We start from the raw sequence: 15540 nt of genomic DNA, 5'->3' as shown, positions 1-15540 counted from the left end.
CTATATGGTTTACGAAATTGTGGTTTTCATCTTTTTGATTTGTAATTCATTGTTATTTTCGTTCTTGTAACATAAAATTTAGAGCAAATTGCATCAAAAAATAACAAACTTTAAGTTGATTCTTATTTTGGGTAACGTATTTCCAGAACTTTCATTTTTATACCTATGATGTAAAGTTTTAAACATTTAAGTATCCGGGTAACCTATTGAAGCATCAACCGACTACCATGCTTATGCGGAGAGTGATGGGATGTAATTGGGTTGAATAACAAATAATACTTAGTTGAATATCACATCAGCATAGTAACCGGTTAATGTTGCAACCTTTTACCCAAATATTTAAATGTTTAAAACTTTACATTTTAGATACCAAAATGGAAGTTTTGGAAGTACGTTGTCCAAAATAGGAATCAATACGTTATTTTTCATACAATTTGCCCTAAACTTTATTGCCGTTTTTGTCCTTATTTACAGTTCTTTGCTTTTTTTCAATCCAACATACTTGGTAATAGCAATTAAGGAGATGAAAATCGCAAGTTTTTAACAAACCATTGAAACAAAAGAATGTAATTTACTCAAAAATTTACATACAATTTGGTTGCTACACAAATGATGAATGGGTCATCAGACCTTCGATCCTGGACACAATCTCTGCTTGTATTTCTAGAAGACTGGTTTCGATCAGCGTTGCTTCCTTTGATTCCTTTGTTTTGTGGAACAAAATATATAACCAACACTACGACTACGACCTGCAGTTTTCTTCATTCATCCATGAATTACAAAAAACACTAACTAATCATGTCGGTCATTAATTGCATACAAAAATAGTTGTTCAGCGCCTTCCGTCTTCACATGAATTAGCCCTTCTCGGTTTCTCTCTTTGCCAATAAGAAGGTCGTGTTGAATCGAGAGAAGGCTTGCCACTGAAACCTTGGTTAAACGTCTCGCTCGTTGGACTCCCGTTGTGTTGTTGATGATCTGTCGTCCATAACCTACCACTCCGGCTGACCACGTCGTGACTTGAGTCCATGATCATATCGCCTTCTAGTATCCGTAGCACCTACATGGAAGAACCCATCATATAAATACCCGAAAGAAAACAGAACAGAATGTTGCACTATATGGGCACCTATTTGATGCAAGAGATGTTGGGTTCTGATCCTACAAACTTACAAAGTGCTATCAACTCTTATATGGCTATACATCTGCTAGGTCGTATTTAAAATTAACATGGGTAGTTTAGTAATTTACCATTCTCGTCTCTATCTCCCTAACTTTTGTTCCACCTATTTTAGTGATGAGAAAACAGATGCATTTTTGTCATACTTACTCCAGTCATATCCAAGGTCCTAAATGGCATGGCAGCGAGACCGAGCCTCAAGCCTTAGGAGCCACGGCGAGGCCATGACGTTTTTTATGGCGATAAATATCTATGATATGTAATATCATATATATATAAACACATGTTCTCTACTATTACTTGATGAGTTAATGATAATAAACAGTTTAAATTAAGTTATATATTAAAAACTAACAAATATAACATTTAAAAGGTAAGAAAAATCAAATATCATGTTACAAAAATCTTGCATTAAGCCATGGCGTGCCGTAGGCTTAACGTGGCATGAGACATAAACCTCGAGTCACGGCGCACCATGACGGCTGTTACAGTGTCTTTTGAAACAGTGGTCATATCTCAATTGTTTGAAACATGGGACAACAAATTTTTGTTTTGTTCAATTCTGCATACAAATTGCAAAAGGAGGAATTTGGCATTAACCTTTTATAGGGCCATGGTATAATTCAAAATAAAGCAACTGGAATGATCAATAAAAAAGGAAAAGAAGGCGGCATAGGGATGATCAATAGACTTTTACTTTACAAAACCTTGTTGTTTATCCGTTTTCACATGGTTTGGCTTTTACTTAGTCATTTCATTTGTGAAAATTGATGGTGAAAAGCATATACAGGTGAAAATGAAACACGGGTCGAGAAAGTTGAAACCAACGGGAAAATATATGGGTGTCACGCCAAGAGGTGGGGTCGGGCCGTGGGGGGAGGTTAAGATGCACAGGAAATTGACCAAAATCGTCAATCTCTTAAACAAAATTCCCATTTTAGCCACTTTTACAACTAAATTCCCATTTTTAACTAAAGTTTACAAATGTGCAAGGCATTTAGGCATATTACCCCTAAACCTATTTCCAGATTATTTTTTACAAAAGAAGAAGAAATTCTTTGCTCATATTACGCCAAAAAAAAAAAAAAAAAACATTTTTTTTAATCAGAAAATCAAGTTTTAGGCAAATGCACAAGGCATTAGCTCTGGTCAAAGTGGCTAAAAATGAATTGGCTAAAAAGATTGGCTGTTTTGGTACACAAACAAGCCATCTAGCCTCATTGTTTTCGTGACAGTCCTTGTTAGCCAGTGAAAATTGTGTGATAGAGAGAAAAACATATAAGAGAATATTACATTTTTAGTCCTTGTGGTTTGTTAAAAATTGAGGTTTTCATCCCTATGGTTTAAAATTGTGGTTTTTTTCCCTATGCTTGGTAATTCATTGCTATTTTCGTCCTTATACAATTTATTGTCCCTGTAATTCACAATTCTTTACTTTTTTGGTCCCTGGTACATAAATGTTGAAATTAGTTCAGGAACGAATATAGCAATAAATTGCAAATTATAAGGACGAAAATGGAAATACGATGGAATACAATAACAAGGGAACAAAAGAAGTACCTGTGACATACGAGGACGTAACTGTGGATCTCTTTTTATGCATAGAGAAGCAGCTTGCAACATGCAATAAACCTCCGGTTCTGAATACGAGTTCCCTAGCCGTGGGTCTATTAACTCGTCAATCGCATCTTCTTCCAACAATGGCCGTGCCTATCGATGATTACCGAAACAAACAAAAATCAATAACAAAAACTTCTTTTTACTCCTTACATCTCTAATCGCATATGAGGCTACGGGGTTGTCGGGTTGGTTTTTCATTAAATCATGTATGGATGGAGTTATCTGTTTGTTTGAGAGGGTTTTCTCATAGATGAAAAGAGTGTTTCTTTTAATTGGGAGGGGAAAGTTTGGATAAAAGAAACTTGGCTTTCCGCATGAAGCTACCCCTAAAAGCTTATTGAATACGCCACTTTCTATATCATTAAGTCACTACCAAACAGCCATGTATAGCTGACCAAATAAGCTGTTTGAATCTCATTAAGCTGCTAACAAACAGGCCCTATGTATCTATATATTTGAGCAAAAAATGCTGTGCGGCCCTACCCCTAGGAACCACATGTGAGGAGGCATTTTAGAGTTGAACTCAGTGGCTGAGGCTAACGAAGGGGTTCAAGTTCATCTCCTAAATGATTCGAACTTGAACCGGTTGTTTATTTTGAACAAAGTCGCTCCGCCCCTTCCCAACTGAGCTAAACATGGGGGTTGTCTCCATATATGATTTGGATTACTAGTCTTTCTTCTAGTTTGATATATCTGATACCAGTTCATGATCTTTAGGGCATCTCCAACCGTACTGCATATTTGAGATTTTGCCAAAGCCTAAGCTCCAACCGTGCTGCAAAAAGAACGGCAAAATGCCACAGATGGGAGAGAAATGGCATATCAGCCGTGTTTTTTGTTCAAATATGCAGTGTGGTTGGAGTTGAAGCCGTTTATGGCGTTAATGTCCCCACCAATTTGGTGTATTTTTTGCTAGGGATGGAGATGGTCTAATGAGTGGTTGGTACTCACCCATTCTGTGAGACATTGTTGGCCTTTGGGTCGGTTAAGATCCACCGCTTTTCGGCCTGTAACAAGCTCCACCAATACGACTCCGAAAGAATATACATCGGCTTTCTCGGTGATCTGCCCGCTTTGTGCATACTCAGGAGCCAAGTATCTAAAACAAAAAAAACAAACAACTGTTCAAAATATATATCATGGAGATGGTGCACGCCAGAAGAAAGATAATCACATTGAAGACTAACCCGAATGTTCCGATTACTCGTGTTTCTTCTCCGGTGTCTCCATCAGGCTGCCACCGTGCTAAGCCAAAATCCCCTACCTTGAAGAAAGGAGTTAAATGGTATGTTTTAGGTTCTTCAGAGTTTTAAAAGTCCATATTTCAAGTTTTGAAAGCCGAGGATAACAAGTTTGACAGATGTCATGTTTTTACAACCATAAGCTAATTTATTTTTTCAATTTTATTAAAAAAACCCTTCTAATTAAGCTTTTAAGGTTTCAATAAGCTTCAGAAGCCTTTTTTACCTTTTTTTTCTTTTTTTTTCTTTCAATTATACCCCTTATGTTTTTCCGGTTACTTTTTCAACATGCTATTTTAGGTCATTTTACATTATCAACTAGTTTCTACTAAACTTGACTAGTTGATCAGCAGCTATCTTTATTAAACATAGCCTTACAACTGTTCTGTATTTTGCAGGCTTGTTGGGTGCAATAACATCTATATCGAAGAGACTATATAACTGTGAATCATGATTGCAGTTTCCCTTAAAAACATTTTAGAAAGTAGTTAAAAGAAGAATGTACCAGAGGTTCAAAATCATGGGTGATGAGGATGTTGTTTGGCCGCATGTCACGATGCACAATGCAACCTACCCTGCATTCTTCATGAAGATATCGCAGTCCTCGGGCAGCTCCGACTGCAATTTTTTGGCGTGCTGCCCATTCTAAAGGATCTCGATGACGTCCTGTGTATATCACACGGTCACTGACAGAGATTAGGCTTACAGTTGCTACAAAAATACACCATCCTGTTGTAATCATAACAAGTTTAAAGATAATTTTTTGGACAACATAGGTTTGATCAAATACATTAACAAAATGACTTCTTTGATTTAGAAAAAAGAAGGGTAATTTGGGATACCATGCTAGCGAAAGCAAGGGTTGTTTTTAAGGGAAATGAAAATTATTTATGATTTCCTTTACAATCCTTACTCTGTGGGTCAGTAAACACAGATCACAGCTCACAGAAGCATGGTATAACGCATAGATCAAATGTTCTAAGGCAGATTTAGATAGCAGCATATAGGAGTGAAAATAGGAGTATGTATATATATTTCTAGTTTAGAAATTACCATAAAGATGAGTGTCCAATGATCTATTGCATATATATTCGTAGACAAGCAGCCTCCTTCCATCCTCAATACAGAATCCAATCAACATAACAACATTCCGATGCTGAGCACAACTCAGTACTTCAACTTCCGAGCAAAATTCTTGATCCCCTTGAGAACTTGCTAGTTTGTGTTGCTTAACAGCCACTGCCTGACCATCTGGAAGAACCCCTCTGTGTACTGAGCCAAATCCTCCTTCAGCCAAGAAATTAGCTTGAGAGAAACCTCCGGTAGCAAGCTCCAGCTCAGCATAACTGAACCACCTTGGAGGCTTTCCAAATATGGGTGCCTTGTGCTGACATATTGAGCACAAGGGAGGTGGGCCAGAAGGTACATTTCGAGACAAAGATATAGCTTCTCTAACATTACCACTAAATTCTACGTCACTTCTATGGCTTCCATGCTCAGAGTCTCTATCAAGCTTAGATAACCTCCTGAACATATCATTAGTTGTGGAAGTTTGAGCTTGTGAACTATATCTTTGTGAACTTTCCTCTTTGTTTTGAGACGATTGACAGCTTGAAGTGATCATTTCCACCATCCATGGTTGAAACCTTAAGCTAGAGGAAGATGATGAAAGATTCTCACTTTCAGAGTCTGAACTCGACTCGAGGAGATCCTGATTCTCCTTTCCGGCTAAAGATTTCTCCTTCTTTAAGGAGCCATTAGTTACAGGAATAAAAAATGGTGATGTTCCCGGATCAGAACTTGAGACCGATGAGGTTCCAGCTTCAGTTGCAGTAAATACCTCGGGACTACTTGTTGGGGTAACAACCGGTCCTCGAATCGAATCCAGAGAAGAGTTCTTGTTTTTCGTTTGTTTTTCAACTGATTGATCTGTCGGAGGCAATGGACAGTTGGCTTCAGGTCTCTTCTTTGGCGATCCAACTAAATTCAGACGAAGAACTTTTGGCTGCAATTTCTTCATTATCACAATGTTGCATTGCAAGTCTTCCATACATCGCTTTTGTTCGTGTTTGAGCTTTCTGCACAAAATGGATTCCCTAAAAAGTAAGTGAAAGCTACAAAAGAAATAAAGTCGAAATCCTTGGAATTTAGTTAACATACTTGTCCAATACAACCCAGCTAGCTTGAATTTTCTTGGCCTCTGCCGCTACTGCTCCACATGGCGATCCAGAAACAATTTTTATCTTCACATTTATCTGTAATATAATCAGCAGAAGAATAAATGAGTTATTAACCAAAAAGTAAAATTAAAAAACAAGCAATGACTAACCCCTTGGATTGAAAGACGAAAAAACCTTATTAGGATCATATACATCATGAAGCTGAAGGATCATTTGGGAGCAGGAATCTGTAATATCAATTTTTTGGTCTGAACTTGTTCCTGTGTTTGACCTCCGGTGACCACTAGCACAGTCTCCGGTAAATCTTGGAAAACCCCATAATTTTCTACCTGCATTGGAGGAAAAATGTGATTAACTTGATGATAAGAAACCCATTTGCACTTGCAAAATTCAAATTTGTTGCAATCTGCTTGACAACAAATATGCAACGACACCGTGTTGTGGTTGGGAATTGAGATGATAGCAAATGTGTTGCGGTTGTAGGATTAAAAATTCATAAAAGCGTGCTGTGTGTGACAATCAAGAAATTATGTTACCTGAACTTTGTCCAGGCATAACCACAAGCAATGTGATGCAGTGCCCTGGTTGAACCACATGAGTCAAAGCCCAAACCAAAGCAGTCTTGGGGATTTCCTTAGACGCCTTCACAGCAACAACTACCTTCTCAGCAGCATCCGATCCCTTTTCCAGCTTCTCCATGTTCTGTTCTCTGCTCATTGAGCCCAGAAATTAAAAAGAATAGCACTCTCGAAGATTCCTTCTTCAATAGATCCAACCCGCCAAATATATAGCACCAGTTCCCATAATATCTTCAGAGGATAACAGCGGGACATAAGTTGCAAGTGTTTCACATGAAACTTTAACTAGAAGAAAACCCAATTGCATTATTGTGTTTGTCACTCGGCCCCCACCACAAGTTTTTGATTCCTAACAAGTCGTACAAGTAGAAAAATGATAGCTGTTCTGTAACAGCGGTTTAATTGAATACCTCCAAAAATTAGGGGAAAGACCATTTTGACTGGCAACAATTCACCAATATAAAGGTTTTTTTTCTAAAAATGAAGAACCCTTGGAAAGGAATCAAACCAGGTGGGGGAGTTCGTATTCACCCTATTTGCTATAGGATATTCCGGATCTATAATGTTTCAAGCAAATGAATCCAAAACTAAAATCTCTGAAATCTGACCATAATTATCAAGCAACAGTTTGAATCACATGATATACGACACAAACAATTGAAGCAGTGTTCTTACAATCTTCAAAAGTTGAATGTGGCCAATGAGGAAAATTCAGCTCATTTGAGCTCGTTGCCCAAAATGCAACGGATCTATTCGAAACTCCTTTATGATCTGAATTTGGAACTCTGCTACCCCACCCTATTCAACAAATTAGCGAATAGAAATATAAAAAAGTCGAATGTGAATCCCAAATCCAATCAGAATAAAGTTCACCTACAAAAATTAAGTACTAGTGAACACAGTATCAAATAAATCAAACAAATAACGTGGCAATCAGAGTTGAAACTGCCTCTGTGTCCGTAGCTTTCACTTTAATGCAGAGATGACTCAACAGTGTCCACTCACGATCGCCTCAATCCCTCAACATCCATCATATATCACAATTCCCACCGTATCACACACACATTTAGATAAACCAAACACGATGCATCACGGATTCAATTTGATACCGAGTTGAGACATACAAACAAAATACAGCAAATACTTGAAGAGATAACTCAATGTAACGAACGTACAACCAAGCAATAATGGCAATTTCCCTGCCAAAAACAATAATACTCTAAAATTTCTATTTATATCGATGCTAAAAAATCACGAGTAGTCGACAAAAAGCAACATCACTAGGTCAAGATCAAAATTTCAAAAAAAAAAAAAAAAACAACAAATACATATGGATATGAATCTTACCGTCCTGTAACGACGATTCAGATTGACGAATCTGAAAATGGAGTGAAAACCGTTATCTGCTTGAAGATGTGAGAGATTTGAGTGTGTGATCTTCACGATTTTGCTGAATTTGCTGGAGAGATTTGAGTTGACGAATTACACTTGATTTTGGACAGATTTTGGGGACTGACCTTCTTCGTTTTCAGTAAAAAACTACCCTTATCGAGAAACATGAAAAAGGTTGATTAATTAAATACACACCTCATTTCACTTGCGACAAGTTCTTGTCGAAGATTCAATATTTTTATTTAGACCCCCTGAATTTCTACTATTTAACATAAATAGTCCTTTTTGTATCTAATATTGTAATAAAAGGTTCCTATAAAATGTGATTTTCAATAAATTAAGAGGTCATTTACTAAACACTTACTTGGGTAAACACTCATTAAATCACATTACCTTACCCGTTGAATATGCCAAGGACCAAGAATCATATTCGGTAAGAACGAAGGCAATGACTGCGAGTCTTACACGGTAAGTGATGGTGATGGTTCTTATTACGATTAGCCTTTACCGGATAAACTGTTGCATACGATACGGTTTTGGTAGACGAAAATCTTACCGATAAATAAGTGATAGTGTTGAATTTTGTCGGTAAAGACTTACTTGGTTAAGCGTTTGATAAACACCCCTAAATGTATTTTATGGGGTGGTCTCAAACGAGTTGATTGATGTTCAAGTTAAATATGGAATTCTGAGATGGTATTTGTTTCGTAAAATGTTTTTAAAGTTATTGAATATGTCAGAGGAATTGGAATTTGAAATTACCGAATTAATAAGGTTTAGAGCAGACATTTTGGTTTGAATAATATAGCTTTGAAGTTAGAGTGAAATAATGGTAAATTACAAAAATAGCCTTTTTTGTGTTTTCCTAATGAGGGGGTTGTGATAGTGTCCACGGTGGCATAAGTGGTGAAGGCAGGAAGAAAGAGAAGAAGATCCGAGTAGTGGGACAAGGAGGGATGTGATGGGGGCAGAGCAACAGTGGTGTATAGTGGAGAGAACAACTTTGAAAGAAAATAGTTTGGGGCGGGTTGTTGTTGTCACAAATGTAACAAGAAAGATGTAAGGTCGAGACAGGGAGGATGGGAAATTGGGAAGCAGAGTGATGTGAACTGTAGTGACGAGGTGGTGATTAAGAGGGTCAGCATTATATGAAAAAAAAAATACTTGAACGCGAGTATTTTTCCAACGCATGGAACAAAAGGTTTTGAATCAATATCATTTGCAAGTTCTCATGTCATTGAACTTCACATACCAATTTTGCCACGAGACCGAGTGCCTAAGGCTAGGCAATAACTCACTAGTCGAAAAAGACGCAACTGGTCTTGGGATCGAGGGTTCTTTCCTTTGTTGAATCAAGAATAGTCGACTCCAGGTAAATTCCTTCCGGGCCGTGATCTGGAAAACTCCTTCACAACAAAGTAAAGGGGAGTGTTATGACAAAAATAAAAGCAAAAGGGGTGAAAATTGAAATAGGTTGATTTTGAAATGAGAAGGGAAAGGTTAAAAGTTTAGGCTTTGCTACTTCTCTTTATTTGTCTCTTTTAGAAACGGTGATATATTTTAATATAAGAATTATTATTTATTATTTATTATTTTTTAATTTCAAATATAATAATAAAAAATTAAAAAAATCGGCAAGTTTCATGCAACAACTATTTCAAATTTTAAATTAAAAAATCACACAGAAAAATATAAAACAAGTCGTTTCTGTGGGTCCTATTTTACGTGTGCACAAAATAGATCACAAATACATAATTGTTAATTAAATTCGATAAATTGTATGAAAAAATAATGTATTTTAAATTGATTTTTATTTGGATAACGTATTTTCAAAACTTTTATTTTGGTATCCAAGATGTAAAGTTTTAAATATTTAAATACTCGGGTAACTGGTTGAAGAAATTAACCGATTACCATGTTGATATGGCGAGTGATGTGTTATCCAACTTAGTATTATTTGTTGAATCATTAACCGGATACCACATCACTCACCATATCAACATAGTAACCGGTTAATGCTTCAACTGGTTACCTGGATACTTAAATGTTCAAGACTTTACATGTTAGATACTAAAATGAAAGTTTTAAAAATACGTTATCCAAAATAAGAATTAAGTTAATTAAAGTATATTACTTTTTCATGCAATTTTCATATGAGATCTATGAGACTATAAAATTAAAACTTTATAGTGAAACATTGTAAAAGTACAAAAATTACTGTAACTTCACTGTGTTTTGTTGTGAGAGTTTAATGTTATTTATATGATGTTACGAAAACAGTCTAGTCTCACATAATCTTAAATCTATATAATAATTGGATTGTCTAATTCAAAATACTGATATTCCTAAGGTATATCAGAAGGGTATCAATGCAATGTAACTTGTTATATTTTTTATTTTATTTTCTGTATTTATTATTATGAATGTGTGTGTTTTTTTTTAAAAGTAAGACAGGGTTATGTCATTTGCAATTATACTCATGATTAAAATTTTAAAAACTATATATATATGTGTGTGTGTGTAGGGGGGTTTGGGTTCACGTTAGACCAGTCTGTTTTCGTGAGACCATATTTTTACATTTGAAACTTTACAGCAGAACATTGTGAAGGTAAAAAAATCCGAACTTTCACAACAAAACAATGTGAAGGTTACATTCACACTGTTTTACTGTGAAGTTTCAAGTGCAAAAAAATAGTCACATGGGTCTCATGGAAACAGTCGGGTCTCACATGATTCCAAATATATATATATATAGGGGCATGGTCAAATGGGAACGCTAATTATTTAAGAAAATAAGAAAAACATCGTTAACGTACAAAATCATATATGATTCACGTACAAAATCATAGATGATTCACACACATATACACACACACACACACATATATATATATATATATATATATATATATATATACTCGTGTACAAAATCATACATGAGTCACACACACATGTATATATTTACATACAAAATCATACATGTTCAAAAGTTGTCTGCTTCCATTTTCTTGACGTTAATGTAAAATCACACATACAAAATCATACAGGTTCAAAAGTCGTCCGCTTCCATTTTTTTAATGTTAATATAAAATCACATATGATTTTGTACATTAACAATATTTTTCTTGTTTTCTTAAATAGTTAGCGTTCTCTCTCTCTCTTTATATATATATATATATATATATATATATATATATATATATGTATATTGATCCCCCTCTCGCTCTCTAAATATATATCAATATGAACGTTAAATTATAAAAAATATTGCGATATTTTAAATTAGAAAATGATATTATAGATAATTTAGATTTTTTAAATTGAAATTTTAAAAAAATCTTGTCAAGATGCTCTGGTCTCATTATGATCTCTACATCCCCAAAACAATACACTTTCACCGTAAAAACGAATTTACCAAAAAGTACATGAGCAAAATTGATCCTTTCACTCATAAAACTTAACATATACACAGGGTATAAATGTAATTTTACAAATAGACAATAATATATACCTCTTTAATTACAAAAAATCCACCTACTTAGCCCCCTTTCTGTTTTGCAAGATTTGAAATCCCAATCAATGTGGGCAACAAAGACCGTGTCCATGACCCACATTTAATTCCCCATACTACCCTCCTCTTGTGGGACCCGCCCCATCGTTACCCATCTTCGTCATCCTACCTAACGAAAGGTATCCACCACGTACATTTATTACACTTAAAACTTGAATCCGTCGTTAATAAGACGTTTTAACTGTCATACCATCAACTGAAATACAATATCAGTATTAAATAACAAGTCATACTGAACATTGGTAGCCTGACACTCGTCGATCTGGTGACGGTTTCGGGTGGGTGGTTCCAATCCACTTTTAACGGATCGTGTTTCGTGCAGCTTTCAAATCTTCGAAATAATCTATTATATTGATACCCGTATTTCAAGGAAATTTGTTGTTGTTTTTTAAATAATTGTATTATTATTTTAGTTTACTAAATCAATACAAATATATATGTACATATATATATATATATGTGTGTGTGTGATTTTTTAAACTTAAAAATAATTTAAAAGTAAATTGTTTTTTATTTAATTGTTTAAACCTTGGGAAGTTGATACATGTGGAGTTGTGGAGTAGATGAATAAGAGGGTAGGACATAGTTTTTTGTCTTTATTGAAAATTTAATTATTTATTAATTTCAGTTTTCAATATAAAATATTCGGCAAAAAAAATTATAATTTTTTTAAATGTTAAAATTTAATTGCATGGATTTGGTATATATAAGGCTGTTCATGTAAGAACTAAAGAAAATGACACGTTTCAAATGCAATTCATTATATTTGTATAATTAATAAAACCTAATTAATTGAGATATTTATGGAAATTATGATTTAAATATTTATGGAAGATGAATAAGATTCATTAATTATGATCAACACTTTATACTATGAAACAATCAAAACTTTTATGAAATCACATATTCATCAAATTAAATGGACGGTTGAGATTGAGTTGTATTGATTGTACAAATATAAATAGTTGCATAATAACTCACCTAGGTTATATATATATATATATATATATATGCATATATATATATATGCATATATATATATATGCATATATAGAAGAGATGTACTGATAAATATACTCATTGATGGAATATATAGCTTGAAAATATGCATGCATCAAGGGATATACAGGTTATCGGGATTTTTATAATCTCACATTAACCTAATTATATATATATATATATATATATATATATATATGTGTGTGTGTGTGTGTGTGTATGCGGGCGCTTGTGTGTGTATGAGAGTGTCTATATATGTGGAGGGGTCAGGTTCAGACGAGAAGATGATTAATTTATGAGAAGGCGAGAAGTTCCAAATCACGCATGGTTAATTACATGTGATACGAATAGGTAATCATATATGGTTAAACACATGTTGTGTTAACTGACATATAGCGGATGACCTTTCCTGTGACATTTTGTCGCATTATTTGCTTCATCTTTAGACGTATTTAATCATATATGATTACTATTTGTATCACATGCATGAAATCATATGTGATATGGGAACTCTCGCCTTCTCGCAAATTAATTAACTTATTGCATGATCTTTCATACACGCACACACACATACACACACACACACACACACACACATATATATATATATATATATATGTATATGAAAGATCATGCGAGAAGTCAGTCAACATGCAAGAAGTCACATATCACATGTAATATAACACGTCCAAAAGGATTCAAATGACGAGCCAAAGCAACTAAGGCCGCGTGAAAATTGATTTGCACGACCAAGTTATGGTTGATCAACGTTATGTGCTTGTATCAAAATCACATTTGATTTGGGTCTTTTCACAAGTTGACCATATTTCGTGTGTGTGTGTATATATATATATATATATATATATATATATGAAAGATCATGCAATATATACATACATATATATAGAGGGATGATCAAATGAAAATGCTAATTATTTAATAGAATACAAAAACAACCAAATCACGTGTGGTTTTACATGAACGGTGAAAAAAAAGGTGTGTGGACGACTTTGGTCGTCTTCAGGTCGTGGGACAAAGTCCTTTGAATTACATGTGATTTTGTACATGATGTTAGTGTAAAATAAAATGTAATTCGTTCATTCTCTTATTCTCTCAAATAGATACCGTTCTCATTTGAACCCGACTATATATATATATATATATATATATATATATATATATTATTTCTCAAAGTTTACAAGTAATTTATTTTAATGAAATTGGAATTTTGTTAATTGTCTAGTTGTTGATTAGAATCGGGTTCCTTCTTTAACAGATAATTTTGATTTGTTTTTATCAACAAAGACATCATTTCACCCAAACTCTTTACGCCTTACGGGGATACCCCCAGACAACCAACCACTTTTTATTGCTTCTTTTCCTTTTTTTTATTATATAAAAATAATCCAACCTTTTTATCTTTTCTATATTCTTTATTTTTAATTATAAAATATCTACCATCTTTTCAACTTCAAATATAAATACAATCACATCAAATATTTTTATTTTATTTTTTATTTTAAAATAAAAACACGTTGTAAATAATTTTTTATAAGAATATTAAAAATATTAAATACAAATTAATTAGTGAAATCTATATCTATATCTATATCTCTACATACACACACATACATATATATATATATATATATGGATGAGGTTTACTTTGTAAATCATGTTATTTGTACAAATCATACAAACCTCATTCAACCAATCATAATTTTTTTTATTTTTTTATTTTTTTTTAATTATGAGAGGTTGGTTAATTATTTTTTATTGTGAAGAGTGTTCATTATGGATATTATCATCTTTATTATGTTAATTTTAGAGAAATACATGAAACAATTTCATTAAAATATAAAAAATCATATATGAAACAATTTCATTAAATTAAACAATAAAATTGACGAATGAGGATGGTTTGCATTTGATCGTTCATACATACATACATACATACATACATACATACATACATACATATATATATATATACATACATATATATATATATATATATAGAGAATTATGTGGCACATTCTTAGAGTAGGATTTGTCTAAAGAAAATTTCTCATTGTTTTGAGTTCTTAAAATATTAAATAAGTTTAAGATTATTCTACCCCTAAATGAAAAATATGTATTTTCATTATAAGAAGACTAATTTGGTAATTTAACTTTTTATTTAAGAAACTACGTTTTATATGGTTTATTTTACGTCTTATTGTAAATTATTTGTTGTTATTGACGTGTGTTGGTTTATTTACAGAATCTTTATAAGAATATTAAATAGGGAAATTAATTAATGAAATATTAATAATAATAATAATAATAAAAAAGAGGATGTTGTATCGGGAACAATGGGCCATGGGCGGTGGTCCGAGATGTCTTTTATTGTTAGTACATGAAACGCATTGAATTTAATGAAATTAATTACACACACCCCAAGCCTTCTTGCCCTCTGCCCAATGTCGCCATTGTTTTCCATTCCATTTATTCAATTTACATATAAAAAATTATGACTTTTATTTATTTATATTGGATTCACGTTAGACCAGTTTGTTTTTGTGAGACACGTAAAACTATTTTTTTTTACATTTGAAACTTTACAGCAAAACACTGTGAAGGTAAAAAAACCGAACTTTTACAGTATTTTGCTGTGAAGTTTCAAGTGTAAAAAAATGGTCTTATGAATCTCATGAAAACAGACTGGTATCACGTGATCCCAAGTCTCTCTCTCTCTCTCTCTAAATATATATATATATATATATATATATATATATAT

General features: G+C 33.5%; 1 protein-coding gene across 3 annotated transcripts; it reads right to left on the bottom strand.

The window, feature by feature from the left end:
* Window positions 1-551: 551 nt before the first annotated feature.
* On the bottom strand, window positions 552-8254 carry LOC112517397 (inactive protein kinase SELMODRAFT_444075-like). 3 transcript variants are annotated; one of them, XM_025124812.1, is made up of 11 exons: window positions 8147-8254; window positions 7475-7597; window positions 6758-7030; window positions 6396-6550; window positions 6202-6296; window positions 5095-6119; window positions 4547-4707; window positions 3988-4064; window positions 3752-3899; window positions 2741-2890; window positions 552-1060 (listed from the first exon to the last, which is right to left on the bottom strand). In XM_025124812.1, the coding sequence occupies exons 3-11, from the start codon at window positions 6936-6938 to the stop codon at window positions 833-835; spliced, it is 2220 nt and encodes a 739-aa protein (XP_024980580.1). In that variant the 5' UTR covers window positions 6939-7030; window positions 7475-7597; window positions 8147-8254; the 3' UTR covers window positions 552-832. The 3 variants fall into 3 exon arrangements, with proteins under 3 accessions (XP_024980580.1, XP_024980581.1, XP_024980582.1); XM_025124813.1 differs by lacking the exon at window positions 8147-8254 and adding an exon at window positions 7677-7928; XM_025124814.1 differs by lacking the exon at window positions 8147-8254 and having other exon boundaries at window positions 6758-6930; window positions 7475-7491.
* Window positions 8255-15540: the final 7286 nt, after the last annotated feature.

Source organism: Cynara cardunculus, assembly GCF_001531365.2.
Source record: "Cynara cardunculus var. scolymus isolate 2C chromosome LG 8, CcrdV1, whole genome shotgun sequence".
NCBI classification, from domain to species: domain Eukaryota; kingdom Viridiplantae; phylum Streptophyta; class Magnoliopsida; order Asterales; family Asteraceae; genus Cynara; species Cynara cardunculus.
The sequence above is the reverse complement of the archived record's forward strand: the minus strand, read 5'-3'. Positions and strand labels throughout refer to the sequence as shown.

Excerpts from the sequence above, each read along its gene's own strand:
- LOC112517397 (XM_025124812.1), bottom strand. The coding sequence starts at position 6,938 with ATGAGCAGAGAACAGAACATGGAGAAGCTGGAAAAGGGATCGGATGCT. Across the intron at positions 4,708-5,094 it reads ATTGGACACTCATCTTTATG|GACGTCATCGAGATCCTTTA; the intron begins GTAATTTCTAAA and ends TGATATACACAG. Across the intron at positions 3,900-3,987 it reads CGAGTAATCGGAACATTCGG|ATACTTGGCTCCTGAGTATG; the intron begins GTTAGTCTTCAA and ends TTTTTGTTTTAG.